A 22,247-nucleotide genomic window follows, 5' to 3' on the forward strand; every position below is an offset into this window, starting at 1 on the left:
TTCTTATTGTTTTTGTAGTTTTACATATTTAAGCAATGTTTTGATATTTGATAACTTAATTAGTTTTCAAGCATGATTTGCCTTGTTACTGGAATATTTTTTAGGAATGATAGAATTTTTAAAAGCTTAATTTGTAAGATAGTATCAGCTCCTTATACCTATATATCAGAACTGTATCTCTTTCTGCCCTTGCTTTTGATATCTACTGTTTGTGCAATGTTAATCCTGTGATAAGCTGAACTTCTGTTACCATGGTACTCTTAATACACTTCAAAGAAACAAGCAAATATCTTAAATAGCCTTAGACTGCAATCAGAGATGTCACAGTGAAGTGTTTTGTTTAACTTTGGGAGTTTTGTTACCCCTGGTTATCCTCCCATAAATATACAACAGACCGCAGTGCTTACAAATCTCGTTTAGTTGCTTGCTTCCTTTGCCAACAGTGGGCAGAATCTATAGATGCTGTCCTAATCTCGCTTGCATTGTTGGGCTGCTGACAAAGTCTTACTGCATGAGCACTGCACTTGCTGTTGGTCAAAAGCAATACATGGAAGGAGAACAGTGGAAGGAAGAAGCCTAGGGGAAATTAAGCCTCCTTCTCATTGCTCCTGCTAAGGAGAGTCACTGTCCCATTGTCTTTGCCTGTTCTGTCTAGCTGCTTCAGTGCATTCCCTAAACTGTACGCTGAAACAATTCTGTTTTTAGTTGCCTTTTTAAATTTGCAAGAGGTTGAAATCTCTGAAGCATGTTACTGTTTGGCAAGTCATCATTAGCAGGGAGTAAGGGGGCAAGGATTTAAAGTACTGTCTTTAGAAAGCACTGTGGATACAGCTGCTGTGGCCAGGAGGACTTCTATTGGTTTGTGTATATTGAAAAACAGGGATTTCTGAAGTCATTATGTTATGACAAACTGCAGTTAACAAGCCAGGTACACATCATAGTTTAGAATCCCAGTTGAGTTGGATTTTGCTAAACTGGAGTTCATCACACCATAATTAAGAACTGTTTGAATCTAAAATGCAGAAATAAATTCATGGTGTATGCTTTTGTGAGTAGTTGTAAATCAAAAGTAATTTGTTTTGCATTGCTGAGCTCCACGTCCTGTGCATACACTGCATGAGTTCGTTTCCCATGTCCCAGTGCCATACTCTCTAGAATGTTGCTTGTGTTTCTTTCCCTTCCACTTTAAGTAAAAGAAGCTGGAAACAAGAGTAGTCCTCTTTTTCCTGATTTTATTCATATGCAAGTGCCTTGAGTAGATTCAAATTATTCATTTATCAATTTATGTTAATTGCTTGTGAGAAGATGCCCTGCTGGTCTTTATAGTTCCTCAGACACTTTGTAATGATAATTAGACATGCTGCTATATGGATTAACAGTGCCATAGTCCAATGACGTCTACAGACAATGGAACCAGTTAATCCATCTGTGCTTAAAATTACATCCCAACTGGAGATGAGAAAAAAAACATAAGAGCAAGGGAGGATTAAAAGAATGAGCCTCAGCTTGAAAACTCTCCTTTTATCAGTTTCTGAATTGTAGATCTGCTGTCGCTTTGCCTGTGGTAAGCTATTGGCAGTCAATTAGGTGAAATAAACTGGGAGGGTGACCTTCATTTCGTTTTAATAGCTATTCCTCCCTACGATGGGGAGCGTTGGTGGATTTTCAGCTTAAATTTTATTCAAGCTGCTTTATTACACTTGACAGATTAGCTTTGCATAAACAGACCCCCTTTTTGAACTAGATCCTTGTTTCTTCCCCCCTTCTCACATCCAATCAAACTATTTTTGAAAAGAGAGTAATTAAGTCTTTCTTTCTCTGATGCTTTCACAACCCTTTTGCTTATCTATACATTCTTAATTTAAAAATTTGGCTCCAAAGTTCACATAGTCTGTGTGTATGGATGTGGGTATCAGCCAGTGCCAGACAGACTAACAGCCAGCTCCAATTAACAGGCCTATTTTCTTTTAAGAGATTTTAGATATACCTGATGAACTTCTTAACTGATATTTTGAACAGTGAAAATAAAATTTCAATTAAAACTTTTAATATTAGATAAGCAAAGTAGCAGTCTTCTAGCATGTCTGGCTGAGCTTTCAGGACAGTGTGCAACTCTAACCCAGAGCAACAATATTTCATACAAAATCTGTTAAGCAGGTTCATTCACAGTGTGCCCCTTGCTTTACAGATCCATCATACTATTTCTTACTATTCTAGTACTAGTATTCCAGTACTAGTCTAGAATTTTTCCATTTTACTGTTTCTTATGAGCACACTCAGTCAAGCTACCATATTAAACTAATGGATGATAATTATATTTTAATATAATCTGGAAATATTTGTATTTCATTTAAAAAATCTCCTAGAAGATGTGATTTCCCTTTAGTTACAATACTCAAGGTATTAACAAGTTGTTTATACTTCAGATAACATAAACCACCTTTCAGCCCAGTCTCTTCCCCAAATCTGAGGATTCTTGTACAGTTGTTCTGACAATTCTATTAAAGCCCGAAAAACAGTTGTGTGAGTTGCAGACTTCACTACTTTCCCCACCCCCATTTTCACCAATGTTTGGTCCAATAAAATATTCTTTCCCCCTTTGTACATCTGTATACATCAATACTTATCCTGTGCTGCACAATAAGTTTCATGCTCTGACATATGCTTGATTTTGTTTGAAAGGAATTGTGCGCACTCTGGAAAATTGGAGTAGCATAAAATCAGGCTGACAATTCAGTGGACCTTTGCTCCCCTTCACTGAACATGCAGTGTGTCAGCCTGTCTCCCCAGAGGGGAGGAGGCATCAGGAGTCTGTCTGTTCCTACAAGCAGCAGCTGCACGGAAGGTAAACGCAGCCCAGTTTGATAGCAGCTGTCAGTATTGTTCAGAGGACCCAACTTAATGTAAAGAACAATAGTGGAAGCCATGCTCTTAAACTGCAGTGTCTTTCAAGCTAATAAAAGAAATAGTAATTTAACGGTTCAGGCTTCTATTGTGAGCATGAAAGGCTTCTTTTTAAAATGCAAATAGGCTGATGCATTCTCCAGCATCAGAAACACAGTCAAGTAGCCAGTGGCTTCAAAGTCTTAAAGATATTTCTGAACTATAAAAGTAGGAGCAACAGAGAGGGGAATGGAGAGGCATCTGTATTTGAGACAGATGTTAAGTGAAGCTCTAACAGGTGCTCTGTAAATAGTTTTCTGTATGTAGGTAGAAGCTATATTCTTGATCCTCATCCATCCTCCTCTTTAAAAGACTGAGTATTCATATTGGATTAATACAAATTGTTTCTAATTTCTGCCACCTTTAATTGAGAATTAGGTACTAAAGGCAAGGCAGAATTTGTGTTCCTGTTTGGACACATGATTAGAGAGGAAAAGAGTATGGCAGTAGTGCTGTCTGGCAAACTTCTAATTAGCAAAAATGAAAAGTTGTTGAAATATAGGCATGTTTTGAAATAAAGCATGCTGGCTCTGAAAGAGATAAGCAAGTAAAATATAAGGGGGAGATGGATATTGGAGGGAAGAACAAAGGCAGCTCTTTACCAAGGAGAAGCTGTAGGCAGGACATCTGTCTTTGTATATTGGTTCTAGCCAAACAGTACAATTATGCAATTTGATAGTTACTGCTGAGAATACATAGTTACATAACTGAGAATATATATATATATATATATATATATATATATATATATATATATATATATATATATATATATATATATATATATATGAACAAAAAAGAAATGGAGGAGAAAAAAGTGCATGATCTAATTTTTGTATAGACATGTCTGATGTCCTTTTCTGTTAAGCTCTAATAATGTTTCTTCAACTTTTAGATAAAATTAATTAAGGGAGGGAGACAGAGAATTTTCAAGATAATCATTTTTAAAAATAAAAAGCAGTATTCTCTCTTTCAGTATTTAAATGTGATGGTATATTTTGCAGTGGAGCAGAAGGAATCCAGATTATGGAATGAAGGGATTTAAATGGATTATCTTGGTAGAATTTGAAGGGATTGGGGAAGGAAGTTAGGCCGCAGTGTGTAGTTGTGCATATTGGGAAATTGAAAGACAGTTATGAATATGACTGGCTTCCCATGATAATGAGTAAAATTGCTGGACAATATTGGTATAGAATGGAAGGTTTTTAAAAAAATGATCAGTTGAAAAAGCATAAATTGTTGTATGATACATTCACAAGATACAGACAGCCCTGAGGGTATTTTAATTTAGCTTGTTCATATAGATTTTAATACGTGGTAGGTGTCAGGTTCCCCCTTCTCCTCCTGAGGTGTGCTGCTAAATGGTTCTGTGAAATGTATCTCTTGGATTGACAGTCCTTGTGAAACAGATTGAGTTGTCAACCTCTAAAGGGCTATCCATCATTGTATGAGGTGATTGACTAAAGGATTAGCAAAATGCTGGATTATTTTTCCTGTTCTTGGCTGTGTGGATGCCAGCTATCTTTGAGATTGTAGTGTGTGAAGCTTAAGAGGATGAGGTTAACCTCTAGAGGGTTTATTATGAGCATGTAGTTAATCTTCAGAAAGCCTATAAATAACAAGGTTATGTATTTTGTTGTAAAATTGAAAAATGGATGCAAAGAAAATGGAATGCAAAAAGTTATACTATCATGGCTTGGCTCTTCCCTTTTGTAGATTCTAGACACCTCTCTTATAGTATATTTTGAGCCTAATGATACCATACTTTTTTAGGATTGCGGGGGGGGGGCGTTAAGCTATATTTAAATTCTTATAAATGTATGTAGGGCTCGAGATTTGTTATGTTTAAATTCTTATAAAGTATCTTTTGTTGGCTAAAACTTGGACTAAAATTTTAAATAACATTATTTTATTTTTAGAAACCAAACTTCTGAAGCAGGCAGAACACACATAGAAGAAGCCACTGCCACCAAATATTTAGCCATAGCCAAAGTAATACCAAAATCAATATTCACAAGCAGGAAGACGTAGAAGCAAGGGGAGCATCGGAAACTATCACCAGCAGTCACTCAAAGGGCGACCAGCACAATTTAAAAAATGGGATAAAGTTTCAGTAGCCCCAGACCAACATAATCTGAGTAGCGTACTCCTCAGAATCTACTCCCCCCCCCCCCCCAAAAAAAAACTTTGGAAGGAAAAGCACTTAACCTAGTTAAGAGAAAAGCCCATCAATATTTGGAGACAGTTAATGAAAATAAGAGGGAAGGGACAGGCAGTACTAAATTTGGGATACGTATTTAAGAATAAACACCTTTCTTCCTTTTACCTCCTTACATTATGGTGTTATAAAGAATGTTTAGGTTTGCTGTATTATGTAAAAACCAAGGTTTTAAACTACCAAAAATGTATCATTTAAAAACTTAAACATAGTTTAAACTTAAACATTATTTAAACATTTAACTATTAAGATGCTCATAATCTGTCTAGCTCACATACATTTAATTGCATATTATCAGCTGGGCTACAGATTTTTGTTAAGAAAAATTAAAATGTTAATGTGCTCCAGTGTTAGTTTTGTGCACATACAATTAACCGTAACCCAGGTAACTCCTCGCATGTTCTCCAAGACTCAGAAAGCTGTCAAACATTTAAAGCATAATGAAAAAAATCCTTATTGTTTAAATATTTAATGTTTTACATCCCTACTTAACTCTGGATATTGTAAGCGTAGAAAGAGGTAGATGTTAAAATATCTCCACACCTGTCCAAGGGCACTTTCAGACAGATTTTGGACCAAAACACAGATATAAGAGAAACCAGAAAGCCAAAAAATCTTGCCCCACATTGAGTTTAGAACTTCTGCTTAACCCCTTTGCGGTATTTCTAGGTTTTTCTGATTTGTTGCCAGTCTTATGGTTCAGTCTTGTACCAGTACTCTCCCAAGAAATGTGTACATGTATTGGCTACTAAAAGTATTATTAAATGAATTTACTAACTATACCTTGTGTAATACTGCTTTGTATATCAAAAGGAAAATGCTTTAATTTTATTTTTTATCTTTTTTTGCCCAGAAATGAAATTTAAAAGATAAATCTAAAGATGAATCCGTGAATGTCTTAATGGAAAACATTGAAGTCCTGATTCAGACACTGTGTGTACTTCTTCAGTTATGGGTCTTTAATGATGAGGCTTTGTACCATTTCTTAATTCCAGCTAATAATTGCCGTGTGCTAGTTCAGGCTGTGCCTGCTGCCTGACCTCTGCTAGAGAGGTGGCCATATTAATAATGTTTGGTTTCAACTGATCAAGCTCCAAAGCATCTTTATGCATCTCTCTGATCATCCTAGCTAATACTTTGTGTTTACATTAACAATGGTGGTTGAAATTAAAGACTATAAAGATAAAAATTTGCAACAAAATCAGTAAAAAGTAAATTTATCACCACCTTAGGATATTAACATCCACCTCCTTTTCTTGACAGCACAATTGGGGAAAAAAACCACAAGTCTTCCTTTTGTGTAAATATAGTATATCCTTTTCAAAGATACTTAACTGATCTGAAGTCAAAGAGACTTCAAGGCAAGTCATAGAAATAATAAAAACAAACCTTGGGTTGCATTGCGCATGCCACCAGATGCCATGAAAAAAAAAGTCATCCCGTTATTACAGTGTTTCTCAAATGGGGATCTGGGAGTCCAAGGGATACTCCAGGGAACTTGTGATTACCTTGCTAGGACAGAGGTAAACCCATCCAGCTAACATGAATGTGGAACCCTCTTGGTTTTCTAAGAAGAAGGGCAGGAAATTTCTACCTTGGAGAAAGAGTACAGAAATACCTTATTTTTCTTTTGAAGAGTGAGAGCTTGTAGAACCACTAACACCAGTCTTCACCTAGCTTCCAGAGCACTAGCCCCAAAATGCATTGGTATGTTTGCTAGGATCAAGTAGTTCAGCCCAAGGAATTCTGACTGAGTTACATTAAGGTGTATATGCTACCTCTTCAGAGACCTGCTCAAGGTGGATCACAAAATAAATTAAGATAGAATAATAAAATCATAAAATCAAACCAGAGCATCAGAACCCAGAATATAAAACGTCTAGCAGCCTAATCCTCACAGTAGTCTTGAGACCAGAAACAGATTGTAAAAAGAGTTAAAAGATCAACCCCCTAATAAAAAGCCTGAGTAAAGAGAAATAATAGACACCAGGTGAGTCTCCAGGGGACATACTGTACTCATGAGGTGCCACCACTGAAAAAGCCCTTTTTTCTGGAGGCTGTCCTTCAAGTACCCTGGCTCCAAAACATTAAGGGCTTTAAAGGTAAGAACAAGCAGTTTGAATTGTTCCTGGAGACAGATGGACAACTAGTGCAGATCTTTCAGCAGAGGGGTGATATGATCCATGTATCTGATCCCTTGACACTAGTCTTGTTGCCACATTGTGGAATAATTGAAACTTCTGTACAATTTTCAAAGACACCCACACATAAAACATATGCCCAAGCTAGCCTCATCTCATCAGATCTCAGAAGCTAAGCAGGATCCACCTTGGTTAATACTTGGATGGAAGACTACCAAGGAAGTTCAGAGATTCTACAAAGGAGAGGCAGTGGCAAATCCCCTCTTTTCATCTATTGCCTTGAAAACCCTATGGAGACAGCATAAGTTGTCTGCACCTTGACAGTACTTCACTTACACATGCACACACACACACACACAACTTGCAGGTGATCAGAGTGTGGCTCATCATAGACGGATCATTTTTTTTCATGAACATAAATAGCTGGTGTATCAGTTGAGGCTAAGTAAAAGTACTGTGCCATGGAGGAGACCTGACCTCTGTTTTCTAAGGATTTTACCACAGATATGGAGAAATGCTACTTTCTGCTAGATGTCTGTGTTATGAAAATCATGAGCCATAAGAATCATGAAAATAACTGTTTGAGTCTTACCTGTGACTCTCCAGAATGGAAACACTAGTCCTGGTTGTTTGTTAGTCATAAAATCCCTCCCTCAAGAAATCCATATGTTTTTGAGTTTTAGCATTTATCAGCGATGCAGCATGAGCTTGCACTTCACTATGAATCTGTACTGAATTTCTCCCTGTCAATCAGATCATTCCAAGAGAGGAGCAAAGAGCACTCCCAGCCAATCCCAAAGAGAGTTATCATTCTCCTTTCCTCTTCCTTCCCCTTTCAACTCTCCTTGAGGGCTGTAGAGAGCCATTTTCCTTGTGCAAGTAGAAAAGCCTAATAGTGGTGGAGACTTAGGGGCTTTGCCCAATTTGTTTGAAGCATGGGTGATGGGGGGTCTTTGAAGGACAGGCAGAAGATACTCTGTTGCAATTTTGGTGACATTTGGTTGAAAAACCATGACTCCAGACCCCTCCCCCCCGAAAGGGAATAATGAAAACACAGTGATGACTGAGAGGGTGGGGTTCCTGCAATAGAAACCTTCCTCACTTTCTGGAAGCAAACAAAGAGCAAACCACTGCAAGCAAGGAAGGAAAGCAGAGTTTTCAGTAGAAAGGTAAAAAAAAAGTTTAGTCACTGTAAGAATAGGGAAATGAATGCAGATAGGACTTTTTAAAAATGCTGGTGGCTAGCTGGAGCTCTCCTGCTAGTTGCTGCTTGATAGCCATTTTAGGAATTAGAGAGAACTTAGTGTGGCTGCATCTCATTTTGGGGGGGGGGGATGTCTGTAAAATGTCCATCTTTGTTCATTCTGATTGAAACGTAGAGGTTCTTTAGACTGGAGGAGGACTGTGTTCAGTGTGATTTTGGTGCAATTAAGTGCAAAAACAACTTCCCCAGAGGCCTCCCTCTCCTTCCCCATTGAAAAAAATCTACCACAAAAATCATGAGAACAGACAAAAACTAATACATTTTGACCCGAACCTGGCATTGCTCCACCAGAAAACTAAGTAGTCACGATGAACATTTCACTCAACAGCACCAGATATGAAAACACAATGAAAAGTTTCTAGATGCCTGCCCCTACACTCTACCATAGCTAATGGCAGTTTTCAGTTGAATGCCAGAAGTTCAGGTTTTGTGTGACCCTGTTGTATATCTTTTTCTCTGAGTAGCTCTGGAAGTTTGTTCAGTCCCTTTGCCATACCTGTTCACCCAGCCTCTAGTTATAAGGTATTATGAACAGGTGTTGCTGCCAGCACAAAAATCCCTTCCAACCATGAGGTGAGATTGATTAGAACCTGGTGAGGGTCTTTGAATTTTGGCCCTATTCAGTGGACTGCCCTTTGAGACCTGACCTTACAGCCATGTACAGAATATATACAATTTAAAAGCTAGTAAAAAGTTTGTTTTGAGGACCTTAAATAATAGAGGTCTCCATGGGAACTAAAAAGTTTGCCCTGTGTGCATTTGAAAGAGGGCTGTTCGATGTGTGTTGGACACTGGTAAAGAAGGAGAAGGAGGGGTTAGGGATATTTGAAAAATATTGAATCAGAATGTTTCTGGGTTGTTTGAAAACTTAATTTATTAAGCATTCTTGTTTGGCGGTAAAGGAATAGAACAGCAGCAAAGATACCAGGGAGAAAATATTTAAAAATAAAGTGTATTAATAAAATATTTTTGCCAGTTTCATCCTATATGGGTAAAAATGACTCCAACACCCTTAAAATATACACTGCTGTTTACAAGCCAGGTCACAGGACAATGGACCTAATTAAAGTAGGGGACTATACAGAGCATGGAGTTGTAGAAGACTGGAAGATTGGAAATGGGTTTATCATTTGGGTTTTTTCCACCCCAGTCGGAATGAAGAGACAGACACCAAGCTTGGATCTAAGGGCCACTTTGTTAATTAACATTAACCTGTAACAACAACTAATAACTGCTGCAAGGGCCAACTAGCGGTACAGGTCAAGCCACTTGGTCACCCACTGGACCTCTGCCTTGACCTGTCTGGATGAGCCTCAAACCCCCAGGTGTGAACCATCCTAGTGGATGGCTGCAACCAAGACAGCCAGGCAAATTGAATCCCCCCTTTCGAACTCCTAAACCTCAGCCGTACAGCAGTGAGGGAAGGACTTGCACACGGGGTTCCCCAAGGCAGCATGGCAGCCGTCTCAAGCAGTACCATCCGCTCCTGGCAGACCCCTCTTTCTCATTCAAGGAGAAGCACCAAGGGTACACCCTGGCCTGCTCCCTATTCCCAAAATCTATCTTGCCATGAAATCGCTAACAGGCACCACAAAGCCAACTCAACCCCAGCAATGGTGCAAGGTAGGTGAAAAATTCCTCACACTCTATGCCAAACTGGGTAAAAGGGGGGGAAATTCCTACCTGGCTCTGAATCCAGCAGCCGGCTAATTCTGCACCAAAATAGAGGAGGGTGGGCCGAGCACTTTGCAAAGACTGCAGCTGGGGCAGGCAGAGCTGCCTAAACAGGCTAAAGGCTCCTCCTCCCAGCAGAGAGCCGGGAAAGAGCATTGTCTCCTCCTCCATCCGAGGAGGCAAAGAATGGCCCGCAGTGCGCACGGCCAGAGCCAGCAGCCAAACGTGCTTCCCCCCCCCCACTTCTCCATGCTTGACCCCAGTTTTTGATTAAGGGGTATGAGCTCTCTCCCTCTCTTTCTCTCTCTCTTTCTGTGTGTATGAATTTGGTTTCGTATATATGTTAAATAGTATGGGAGACAAGAGAAGGCTAAAGCAAAGTCTCCCAGCAGCTCCTTCAAGAAGTTATCTCCCATGGGATACTGAAACTACTGCCAAACTGTTCCTCCCAGCTAGACAAAGCAGAAGAATTACTGATTATTATAGTTACTGAAAGGTCCATGAGAACCATGAGCTGCTCAATTAAGACTATCTAGCAGAGTAAGCATTGTCGTTTCTGTTCCATAATTTGTTCACAAATCATTCTGGACAGGGTTCATATAATCCAGAAACTCCTGGAAATGAATCAATAATACTCCCTTGAAAACCTAACTCAAGTAAGGTAAATTAGACACTGGATTATTTTTGTCAGATCTGTTGGGATGCAAGGTTGTTTTTTAAAATAGAAGTCTTAACATGGCTTCTGACTCCTCCTATAGTAGGCGCTAATTTACCTGCTCCATTGTTTGGGTCATCCTTTCTTTGCCAGGTTTAATTACCCACAAAGGGCAAGGAATGAGAACACAGGTACTGGCTCTCACCTCTCCAGATATCCGGACAATATCCTCAGGCTGCACAAGCTGAAGGATGATCCTGGGAACTACAGGCCAGGCAGCCTGACCTCTCTTCCCGGGAAGATACTGGAACAGATATTAAAGGCATCAGTTTGCAAGCATCTGACAGACAACATGGTGATATGGGGAACTCAGCATGGATTTGTCTCCAACAGGTGCCGCTAGACCAACCTCATCTCCTTCTGCGATCAAGTGACAGGCTTATTGGATTGTGTGAATGCTGTCAATATAGTTTATCTGGATTTCAGTAAAGTTTTAGACAAGGTTCCTCGTGATGTTCTGATGGGTAAACTGGTGGATTGTGGACTGGACTCTAGGATGGTTAGATGGATAGGGAACTGACTGGATAACCGCACCCAAAGCATAGTTGTCAATGGCATCACATCTGATTAGAGAATGGTGTCCAGTGGAGTGCCACAGGGCTTGGTCCTGGGCCCAGTGCTTTTCAATATTTTTATAAATGATCTAGATGAGGGTGTGAAGGGGTTACTCATTAAATTTGCAGATGACACCAAACTGGGAGGAGTAGCAAACACCCTTGAAGCCAGGAATAGATGTCAACGAGATCTGAACACTGGAAAAGTGAGCAAATGTGAATAAGATGTGATTTGACATGGATAAGAGCCGGGTTTTCCACCTAGGTAACAAAAATGCAAGGCATGCATACTAGGTGAGGGATACACTTCTGGGTAGCAGTGTGTATGAACATCCAAATCATAGGATGTCATTATCCCACTATATACCATGTTTGTCAGGTCTCACCTGGGTACAGAGGAGAGTGACCAGACTGATCAGGGAACTAGAGACCAAACATTACAAGAAAAGACTGTGGAACCTGGGAATGTTCAGTTTGGAGAAGAGGAGGTTGAGGGGAGACATGATTGCTCTCTTTAAGTATTTAAAAGGCTGTCACTTAGAGAAGGGGACCTGTTCCTGTTGGCAGCAGAGGATAGGGCCCCCAAAATGGGTTTAAACTGCAGGAGTGAAGGTACTAGCTAGACATTAGGAAAAACTTTTTCACATTAAGAGTAATTCAGCAATGGAATTGGTAGTCTTCAGGGAGCTGCTGGATGAATACTTGTCAGGGATGCTTTAGGCTGTTCCTGCACTGGAGGGGGGGTGGACTAGATGATCTGTAAGACCCCTTCCAACTCTGTGATTCTGTTAATAGAAACTTAATGAGCAGAGACATCAGCAAAACATTTGAACTACCATTTGAAGTCTTAGATAAAATCAGTTTTATCTGTGGAGTGCTTTATTGGTCACAGAACATTTCCAAGAGATCACGAATTCCTGCTAATGCTTATCATTTAACAGGCCCTGTTAAATATTGTTTTTCATTACTAACTGGATACAGTGGTAGTAGAAAAGTTACATTTCTTTGTCCCTGTCATCATGGAGTAAGATCTGAAATGAGCTTTAGTAAATGATTAGCATTAGAGATGAATTTTCCTGTGTTACTCTAGGCATTGTTCCCAGCTCCTCAGCACATCAAGGCACTCACTAGTGGGAGAGGTTGCTTGAGAGCAGTTAGGTGTATGTGCAGTGACTTTATTCCAGGTATTATCTAGATCTTGGGTCTATCAGTTTGTCAGACGGCAACTCCTTCAAAGATACTAGAAAACCAAATGAATCTGTTGTCCTCCAAAAACTGACTATTTTACTAGGCCCCCCCAGCATTGAAGGGTCTTCAGTAGTCTAATCCTTACTAGATCATGATATGTCCATGATGACAAAATCAATAAAAGCTCTTCCACCTACACGCAAAATTTGAGGACAGTCAGACAGAACACTGAGCAAGGGAGGCCGTATTCTGTTAGATGTGGTCCTTCCTCAGTCACTATTCTGCTTCTTCATGATTGGCATCTTTCCATTTTATTTATGGTGGTAAGCACAACACTGCACCTATCTGTCATAGTTACAATTATGCATAGGTTTCAAAGACTAGGTAGATAAAAAAATGAACTGTGTATTAAATTCTATCTTAGTAAGTACAAAGCTATAATGTGCAGAGCTCACACTTCTTACATGTGTTTAGGAGAATTTCTAAAACTTAAGTAGACATTCTATCATTAATTCTGTATTAAGCATCACCTAGATTAAGTACAAGAATTTCCTCAATATGCAAGTGATTTGGGTTGGAAAATATTTTTAAAAATTAAGCCTTGTTTTGTCCTGGTCCTCCACTTATTTGGTTTCCTTTTTTGAGCCTTTGTTTAGTTCAGGTAGTACAAACATTGTGTGCACAGATCTTTCAGTCTTGATGGTAGCTCAGCTTTGTTAGCATAGATTCATGTTTTAACATTCCTTCACAGAAATAGTTGAAGTACTATAAGTTATCTGTAAAATTCAGCTCTGGCATCCTTGTGTGTATGAGCCTTCCCATTTATCTTTTCGTGTGTGTGAATGGATGTTAGCCACTGTGCTGCCATATGCAATTATCTGCTTAATGCACCTTGTAATTTGTAATACTGCTATTGCATGTGAACATCTCTGGATTGGGCCTCTAGGTTTAAAAAAAGAAAACTAGGATATTTTAGAAAAGATGAATCAAGACTTCTTACAGTAGGAAAACTGGTCACCTTAATCTTGATGTACAATGAATATTGTAAAATATACAGATGAAATCCCAGTTGCGATACAAAGAACACAAACAGCAATTTACCTTCTACGATTCTCTGTAGATGGAAAATAATGTATTTTAAGTTGCATATGCACCTAGGCCTAGCTCTCCAAGCAAGTCATTATGGTATGAAACCATTTCTCATGACAGGTGTCTAGCTTTTAATTATGTATTAATGAGCAAGCCTAGGAGACTGTGAAAAAGCTAAATACTGCTATTACAGAACTTTTTCAAATTGGCAGACATTCATTATTTGAAGTGCTATATTGAGATGGTGTATGTTATGAATGGTTGCTGTGAATCATATAAAAGGATGAGTACATGCTTATATCTTCTGAGAATAACATGTCATATTTATGTGGTAACTTCATCTAGGGTCCAGAGTCTGACAGCCCCACTGAACAGTAAATAATGTTTTATTGCCGCCACCACCACTTTTCTCACTGAGATCCAAGACGGATTGCAGAGTGCAAATGAAAAATACAATGTAATCAACAACTAAGATGTTCATTGAGCAAAGTACAATAATGAACGAATGTTAGGACATTCAGTGAAAGATACAATAGGGCATGGTAGCAGAAAATTTGAAAAACAAGCATAAAGCTCAGCACAGAGATGGAATCTTTCTGAAACAAAGCATAACTAATTTGCATGGCATATTTAGCAATATGGAAAACTCCCTACTAGGTGCCATGTCTGCAGCAGCTGACAGTACCCAACAGAGTAGCATGTAGTCCCTGTCCTTACCAGTGCATCTCTCTGAGCTACTTCTTATGACACAGCTGTATAATCTGGGTAGAAAGCCCTCCTGAATAATTCAGTTTTGCATGGTTTCCAGAAAGCCAGAGACTGGGAATTTTCCTGACCTTTTCAGGCAGGCCATTCCATAAGGTGAGAGCTACCACAGAGAAAGGACGTGTACAGGCAACTGTTGATTTCGCCAACTGCAGTGCACAGTGGTATCTACAGATGGCCCTGTCCAGATGAGCAGAGCTGCCATAATGGTACATGAAGAAGAGGCAGTCACAGAGATATGAGGGGCCGAGGCCATGAAGGGCATGGATACGGTGGTCTTGTCTTACCAAGACAGGCCCTTTTTATGCTGCTTTGAATTCTGTTCTTGTTAGTCTCCCAACTTGGGGAGAGGGGATTCAAAAGTAAGAGAAAAGAAGAGAACTGTGATTCTCGAAAGCTTATTGCTACAGTAAAGCTGGTTAGTCTTAAAGGTGCTACTGGACTGTTTTCTATTTTTGCTACTACAGACTAACACGGCTAACTCTTCTGGAAAAGTAAGAGAAGCTAGCAAAGTATGCATTAAGCTGCCATCTGCCAAATTAAATTGATCCATCATCAGTATTGGCTAATCAGACTGGCAGTGGTTCGATAGGGTGTCAAGTAGAGATCTCATATCTACTATCTGAAATACTGTGGATTGAACCTGGGAACGTCTGCTTACAAAACACATGGTTTACTGCTAAGCCATGGCCCCTCCGTATCAATGCACGTGTGGAACACCACACACAATTCTTTAGATCCCACTCATTGCAAATAGCACTGCAAGTTATCAGCAACATAGCTGTTGGGTCACAAATCATATTGTCTATGTAGTGACACAGCTTTTCAGGAAGCTACAGGAGAGGGGACCTTGTCCTAGGTGCAATTTGTTTTGAAACATCAGCTGCTATCAAGAAACATTCTGTATGCCACACGTCAATCAGTTTATATTCCTCCGCCAGTCTGAGGAAGGATCTTGGTAGGGATCCTTTAGCGCTTTTGGACTTCTTTGTTGTCTTTCTGTCTAGTTCCTGATCAAATACCGCATTAAAGTCTCCAATCAAACATATGTCTATATAGTTAAATCTTGCCAATATTTCATTTAAGTTATTATAGAATTTTTCTTGGTGATCATTAGGTGCATATATCATTGTCAATAAAATCTTCTCTTCCATATAAATCTCGACTAACAGTATCCTACCATCTTCTGCCGCATATATCAAATTTGGGCTCAATTCTTTTTTAATATATGCTACTATCCCTCTTTTTAAAATCAAGTCTGCAGAGGCAAAAGTATAGCAAATAATGCTGATCTTTCTTTCTAATATGAGTTTCTTGTAGACAAGTAATATCTGCAGTCAGAATTTTTAATTGCCTAAACTTTTTTTTCTCTTTTCTGGTGAATTTAATCCATTAATGTTTGTTGAGAAAGTAGATGATGACACAGAACTGCATGTAGTTTTTATGCAGCTGTACAAACACCTTCCCTTAAGAGTATGTGTCCGTCTGTAAGCTGTAGAAGAAAAAGCTTGAGGTGGCTTGCTTCCTCCCTCTCTGCCAGAAAAACTCTGCTTAAATTCCTTCCTGCCATTGGCCAGAAGTTAAAGTAGCTTTTTTCTTGTGATTTGTCTGTATTTAGTCTGTAAGCCACCTTCAATGAAAGGCAGAATAAATCTTTCAAATAACTATATCTGAGTTGTATTCCTTTTTAAACTTATATTGTAAGTAAAATGGAAAATGTTTTAGAAGGGATCCAACCAGCTGTTGTTGACACAGTTCACAGAAAGAGTTTTTGCTACTGGCTCCAGAAAAAATTGTCCTAAAGGAAAAATAAATACAAGATATAGCACATGGACTGTAACGAGAAGGGGGAATCAGTGGAAAGTCACGCCTTCTTACACATGTGCAAGTTCATGCTCCTTGGGAGAGCTGGTGCAAGAACAGGAAGGGACAGTTTCTGCAATCAGTCCCCACATTCCCTGAAAAGCTGTTTCTGTTCACCAAAAGACCTTTGGGAGTAGTGTAGGATACAAATAATGGAAGAGAGTAAAGGGACTTGAGAAGGGGTTCTGGTTGGTCAAAATAAGATATATTTATTTTGTGACCAATTTGGAAATGAAGTCTTTTCCAAAGAGAAGTTTGATTAATGTATCATTATAATCACAGTTAATTTTTCATCCAGATCAGTTGTTGGTCTATGTTGGTCCAATCAATGTTAAAGTAAGATATGCATTTGTGTGTGGGAAAAAGGAATCATGAAACCAATATTTATTAGAGATTCCCTCATAGCTCCTGAGTGCTAACATGCAGCTTTTGCAGCACAAAGTTGTTTTTTCACTTTTCGGGTGCTTAGAATATTCAATGGAAGCAGCAGTGAAACCTTAATTCAGATAGGACTCTTCATCATTTTGTCTTTAATCAAAGCTGTTGTAAAAATAGGCTTTTGGGGTGGGGAGCTATGGGTAAGCTGTAGTCTTGTCTGCACTAATTCCGTTAATATGGAAGTGGATTTGGAGAGATGCCAGATGTCTTTAAGAGTCTAGACTGCACAAATCTCCAGTTAGTCGGGCAGTAGATTTAAATTGCATGGCTCAGCTCTACAATACAAAGGAAGGATCAATAATCTGAGGAAATATTCTGGCAGTTGTGAAATCTAGTATGGGGGTAATTCGCTGGGGCATGTTTTAAGTAGGGCAGGCAGCAGCAGTTTGTTTTATTTGCTTTGAAAACTGTTCAGTTGGCTAACCAGTCCTTCCCCCCCTTTTCTTTCCTCCCCTCAAATGGCTTGCCGTATGTGCTGCCTTTGCTTGGATATTGCACCCCAAATGACAGCAACAACAGTTGCAAGCTCAGCACCTCTCGCATGGCCATGGACCTCCAGTGCCTCTAACGCCACACCCATCAGGACTTCAGCCTCCTGGGATTCCACCCCTTGGGAGCAGCGCTGGCCTTCTTGCCCTTTCTAGTGCTCTGGGTGGGCAGTCTCACTTGGCCATAAAAGATGACAAGAAGCACCATGATGCAGACCACCACAGAGGTGAGAGGCATGGAAAGCCTGATTAGGACAGTATCAAATGAGTGTATGCGCATTGCTGCAAGTTACGGGCATCTATAAAGAAATTGAGCTCTGTAGAGTGAAAGCCAAGAACAAACTGATTGCCAAATGTTAAGACTAGTGCTCTGCATTTATGTTGCTGAAGCAGAATTCAACTTGATTTTTTCCAGTATTTGAGCTGGGAGATCATTAAGGGTCTCCTGCTTTTATGAAATGCAGGGCATTTTGACATCCTCACAGATGCTTAATTGTAACCTCAATGGCCTGCACAATATTGTGGAAAACTGTTATATGGAATAAGTAGTGATGCTTTTCACTTTTTAAAAAAGAAAGTAATGTTTAATGAAAGTGGGATTGGGTGGGAAGGGTGGGCAAACGGAGAGTCAAATTTTGAGGCAAATGTGTTTGAAATGAGAAGCTTAGAGCATTTACATCTGTTTTGTAGATTTGTTTAAGGACATCCTTAAATATTGGGCAAAATTGCACTTGAATAATTTTTGAAGAAAAAGTAATTTATTCTGTCATGGAAAGAACTAGGCTTTGTGTATGGTTAAACTGTAAATCATGTTTACAAAATGTAATTTTCAGGAAATCACTGTATTAGGAATGTGCAATGACTTATATAAATAAAAGCCATTTTAAAACTGTTCGCGGCTTGCGTTCTAATTTTTCCCCCCTTTTTATTTCTGTTCTTGCCTCTGTGTCTGAACGGGCATGTCTGTGCATTTCTTGGTTACTACGGGAACAGACAGAGATCCGGGCACAGTAAGTACCCATATTCCTGCTAACGTTAATGTTTTCAATTACTGATGTAGTTGATAGCCTAGATACACACATTTTCTTTCCAGTAGGCTTTCTGCTTCTCTTCTAGTTTAGAATGAGCATGGTGTTTTTCTGTTTGAATAATGCAGTACTTGGTTGGAACAATTAAAATAACACATTTTTATGTTAAACAGCGTTTGTAGCTGTTAAGATAAAATCCCTGCAAAGTCATCTAGTTTTGGTTAGTAACTGAACAAACCTACATTAATTGCCTTAAATATCTATGTACTTAGAAAACAGGTGAGACAAAAAAAAATCACACATTAGCAATCATCAGAGATTTGTAGTTTCTCTGTAGCAACTTTGTCATCTCACACACACATCTTTTATATGTGGTTAGATATCAGACATTTTCCATTTTATTTATGTTGATTGATTTTTTTTTTTGCGTTCATAGGCAAAACGTTTAACATACTAATATATTAAAAAAGTTGTTTGGTCTCTCTTGCTACATTTATTGTGATTTTCTGTGTGGAGTTTGTATGTGTGCAAGTATAAGAGTTCCGCTTCTTTCAACCTCTAAAGCAGTAATCTGGTAAATTCACCTTTGATGCAAACATGCACACTTTCATTTGCTTCCTAAGGTAACATTTTTGATACCACAAGATCATAATTCTTTGCCCCCACATGCTTCCATTTTGGAGAATAACACGTCTACTATTAGTATAATGAATACTATTAGAATATAAAGTAGTATTATGTATTGCTTTACATTATGTTTGGGGTTACCCTTGCAGTTGGATGCCTTTTGATATGCATAACTCTCTTGAAAGATGAGAAGTTAATTTTTTTACCTCCCTTACATTTTGTCAGCAGATATCTGCATTACTACAATGTAAGGGAAAGCATGTCAGGGTCTTAGGAGCACAATTTCTATTGATTTGGCCTTTTGTCCAGTACTTTTTACATTTTGATCCATGCTGTGTTAACCTCACAGTATTTACAGCTGTGGCTTTAGTTGCCGCCAGATTTTTTATAGTATATAAAATAGTCAGGTAGCTCTGATTGCATCTCCTTTTGAGGCTGTCTAAAACTTCAAAGTTGTTCCAAGTCTTTGATATAGCATAAATGCTGGAGCTGTGTAGACATTATCAAGAATAGTGGGATTGGTATTGATAATTTTCACTTCCATTTCATGTTGTGTCTGTGTGTGGGGCGGATATACCCCTGAGCCCCCTGTGGTATTGTGAGTATAACTGTCCTTAAAAATGAGGGTTGCTAAAATCAGCATGGCAAATTCCCTTTGAACTATGCTGCCACAAGTAGCTGTCTCCTATAAAACATTATTTTATATTGCTTACATAGCACCAACAGTACTCATAGTACTTTATGGAGTACTTAATTTAGTGTACTTGTATGGCTGAGCTGGTCAGGCACAGCAGTGTCATAAGAAGTCCTCTTTAACCTCTACTGCTTGCTTCCACTTGTTTGAACTTCATGGAACTTTACGACCTGATTGTTAATAATGTTATCCTTCTCTACCCCTTGCACTGGTTTCTTCCCTGAACTGCCGTACTGCACAAGACCATTATAATATGAAAGGGGACTACACCTTTTAACTGTTCAGGAACATCTTAGAAAATACTGTGCTATAAATGTTCAATTAGGGATAAATATTACAGTTTGGATCAGGGAAGGAGGAGAAAATCCCCACTCTAGAAGTCTTAAACAATTTGACTTGCTTATGAAAGTGTCCTTTGTAATGAAATGTCTCATTACCCAGAGCTAACACCAAAACTATAGACTTCAGCAATAGCAACAACATTCAGTGACTTACTGGGAAGATGCTTAGAGTTCTGGATTACTCTGGTCAGGGCTGATGCAGATACAGGCATGCACTTAGGAACTCCTGAGCATCTAGTTAGTTTTCCTATATCAAATCATTTAATTCCTAGCAAGAGGTAAACCACAGATAACTTTTTAGGTTTGTTACTGGTTATTGTACACAAGTAATACAATTATGGAATCTTTGCTTCCATTTAAGTCTTTATTATTACAAAATAACTATTCAGTATTCTTAATAGCAACTCAATCAACAGAAAAAACATACCATCCACTACATAGTTAGGAGGAGGAGGAGAGCAATTACATGAGCCCAAAGATATGGTCACAGGCAAGGAGTCCCTTCGAAGAAGAAGCTCTTGATCCAGTTAGGTTGTCATATATATAGGGTTTCAAAACCTTCTCTTAACCGTAGCTGTTTGTCCCACTTCAAAGACTCAAATTCTTGGGTAACTTATTATCTTATGACTTCATACACCAAACAAGGTTATCAATATTTGAAACATCCAACATAACAACAGTTTGTTCATTCTTGCTATTTCTTGTTTTAACAAAGTCAGTAAAATTAATTACAAGTTTCTTAAAGAAATTTCTCATACATCAGAATATCTCCACCAATACATCTATCCTTGAACAGTGTTACAAGCTTCTATGAAGTTGGACATACTTGCCACTCTCAGATACTCCCTGGGCCTTGGTACATATTTATTGATGTGAATGAGACTGCTCTTCTAACCTACACAAGGCAATACACCTGTGTAATGTTATTGTCTTATACCCCTCTCCAAGGTTCATCTTTTCCAGGCTTCTAGACTCCATTTGTGACCTGTCTAGTTACTAGCCCTGTTTCTGTGTGCAAAGGTATTTTGAGTATCTTTCTTGGTCATATCCAGCAACTGTTCCCTTATAAATAAAGTTATATCCATGACATTAGGCTTTCTCCACCCAGTCCCAAATTAGTGTCTCTCTGTGTGTAATAGTAGTTGTAGGGTTGGATCAAAAGAACAGTGAATAAAATGAAAATATTAGGTAGACAGCAAGTTAGTGTCAGACTAGCCATTGTGATGTCAGACTAGGATCTCGGAGACCCAGATTCAGATTCCCACACTACCACGGAAGCTTGCTGGGTGACTTGGGCCAGTCACACACAGCTTAACCCTCATGAAAGCAGGGGAATGCTACAATGGGGCAATCTGTGTACACCACTGTGAACATCTTAGAGGGTATGATGAAGTAAAAGTTTATGTATAATAGCTGTTCTGCAGATTTTTTTCAAAGCACTGGCTGAAGTAAGTGCTATAGTAGTTCTTCACGCAGATGACTTTGCATAACTAGATGGAAATTTTGATTTAGTCTTTCTCCCCTCAGTGGTCTAGTGTGAGGTATAAAAAATGCTTCAATGAGTGGAAGATAGGTAAAAATAAAGCCAAATAAATGTCAATATTATAATCCTTGTTTCAGAAGTGTGCAAGAAATAGATATGGTTTACAATAAAATAATGCACTGAATACTGTAATGAAAAAGTCACTTTATATGCCATAAAGAACACAGTTCAAGTTGGTTACTTTATTTGTGTATGTTGCCTTATACTTTCATATTACTCTCAGACAACCTTTTTCTGAAGTGAACATTCCTCTGACTTACCTCTGTCATACTGATTTTTTAAAATTAAAAACTTAGTATTAAAAATACTTCCCAACTTACTGCTATGTGATTGCAATATAAATTTCTGTCCAGATAAGTCATGCTTCTAATTTTTGTCTGGTTATTGTACACAAAAAACCAAAAAGTTTTTGTTAAAAACCAACAGTGGTTTTTAACAAAAACTTCAAGCACTCACTACAGCTAGAAGACATTAATTGAAATAGTGGATCAGCATTATTTATTTATTTGTTTGTTTATTTGATTTTTAGTCCTCCCTCCCCATGAGTAGGCTCAGGGAGTGTTAAAATAACATGATTAATACAAAATAATAGGCACGAGGGGGCATGAACCAGAAAAATGCAGAACCATGCGATTTGTGGTTCGTGGTGTTTCACGAACCACCACGAACTTGCC

The 22,247-nt window shown here is 38.7% G+C and overlaps 1 protein-coding gene across 2 annotated transcripts in view; it reads left to right on the forward strand.

The window, feature by feature from the left end:
- The window catches only part of LOC129334262 (transducin-like enhancer protein 1), an 89,463-nt gene that overhangs the window by 19,171 nt on the left and 48,045 nt on the right, over positions 1-22,247 (forward strand). For both annotated transcript variants that reach the window (XM_054986203.1, XM_054986204.1), the window contains exons 7-8: positions 17,363-17,567; positions 18,334-18,350. In XM_054986203.1, coding sequence (XP_054842178.1) covers positions 17,363-17,567; positions 18,334-18,350 — 222 coding nt within the window. The remainder of the gene's footprint in view (positions 1-17,362; positions 17,568-18,333; positions 18,351-22,247) is intronic.

This window comes from Eublepharis macularius, chromosome 8 (assembly GCF_028583425.1).
Source record: "Eublepharis macularius isolate TG4126 chromosome 8, MPM_Emac_v1.0, whole genome shotgun sequence".
NCBI lineage: Eukaryota > Metazoa > Chordata > Lepidosauria > Squamata > Eublepharidae > Eublepharis > Eublepharis macularius.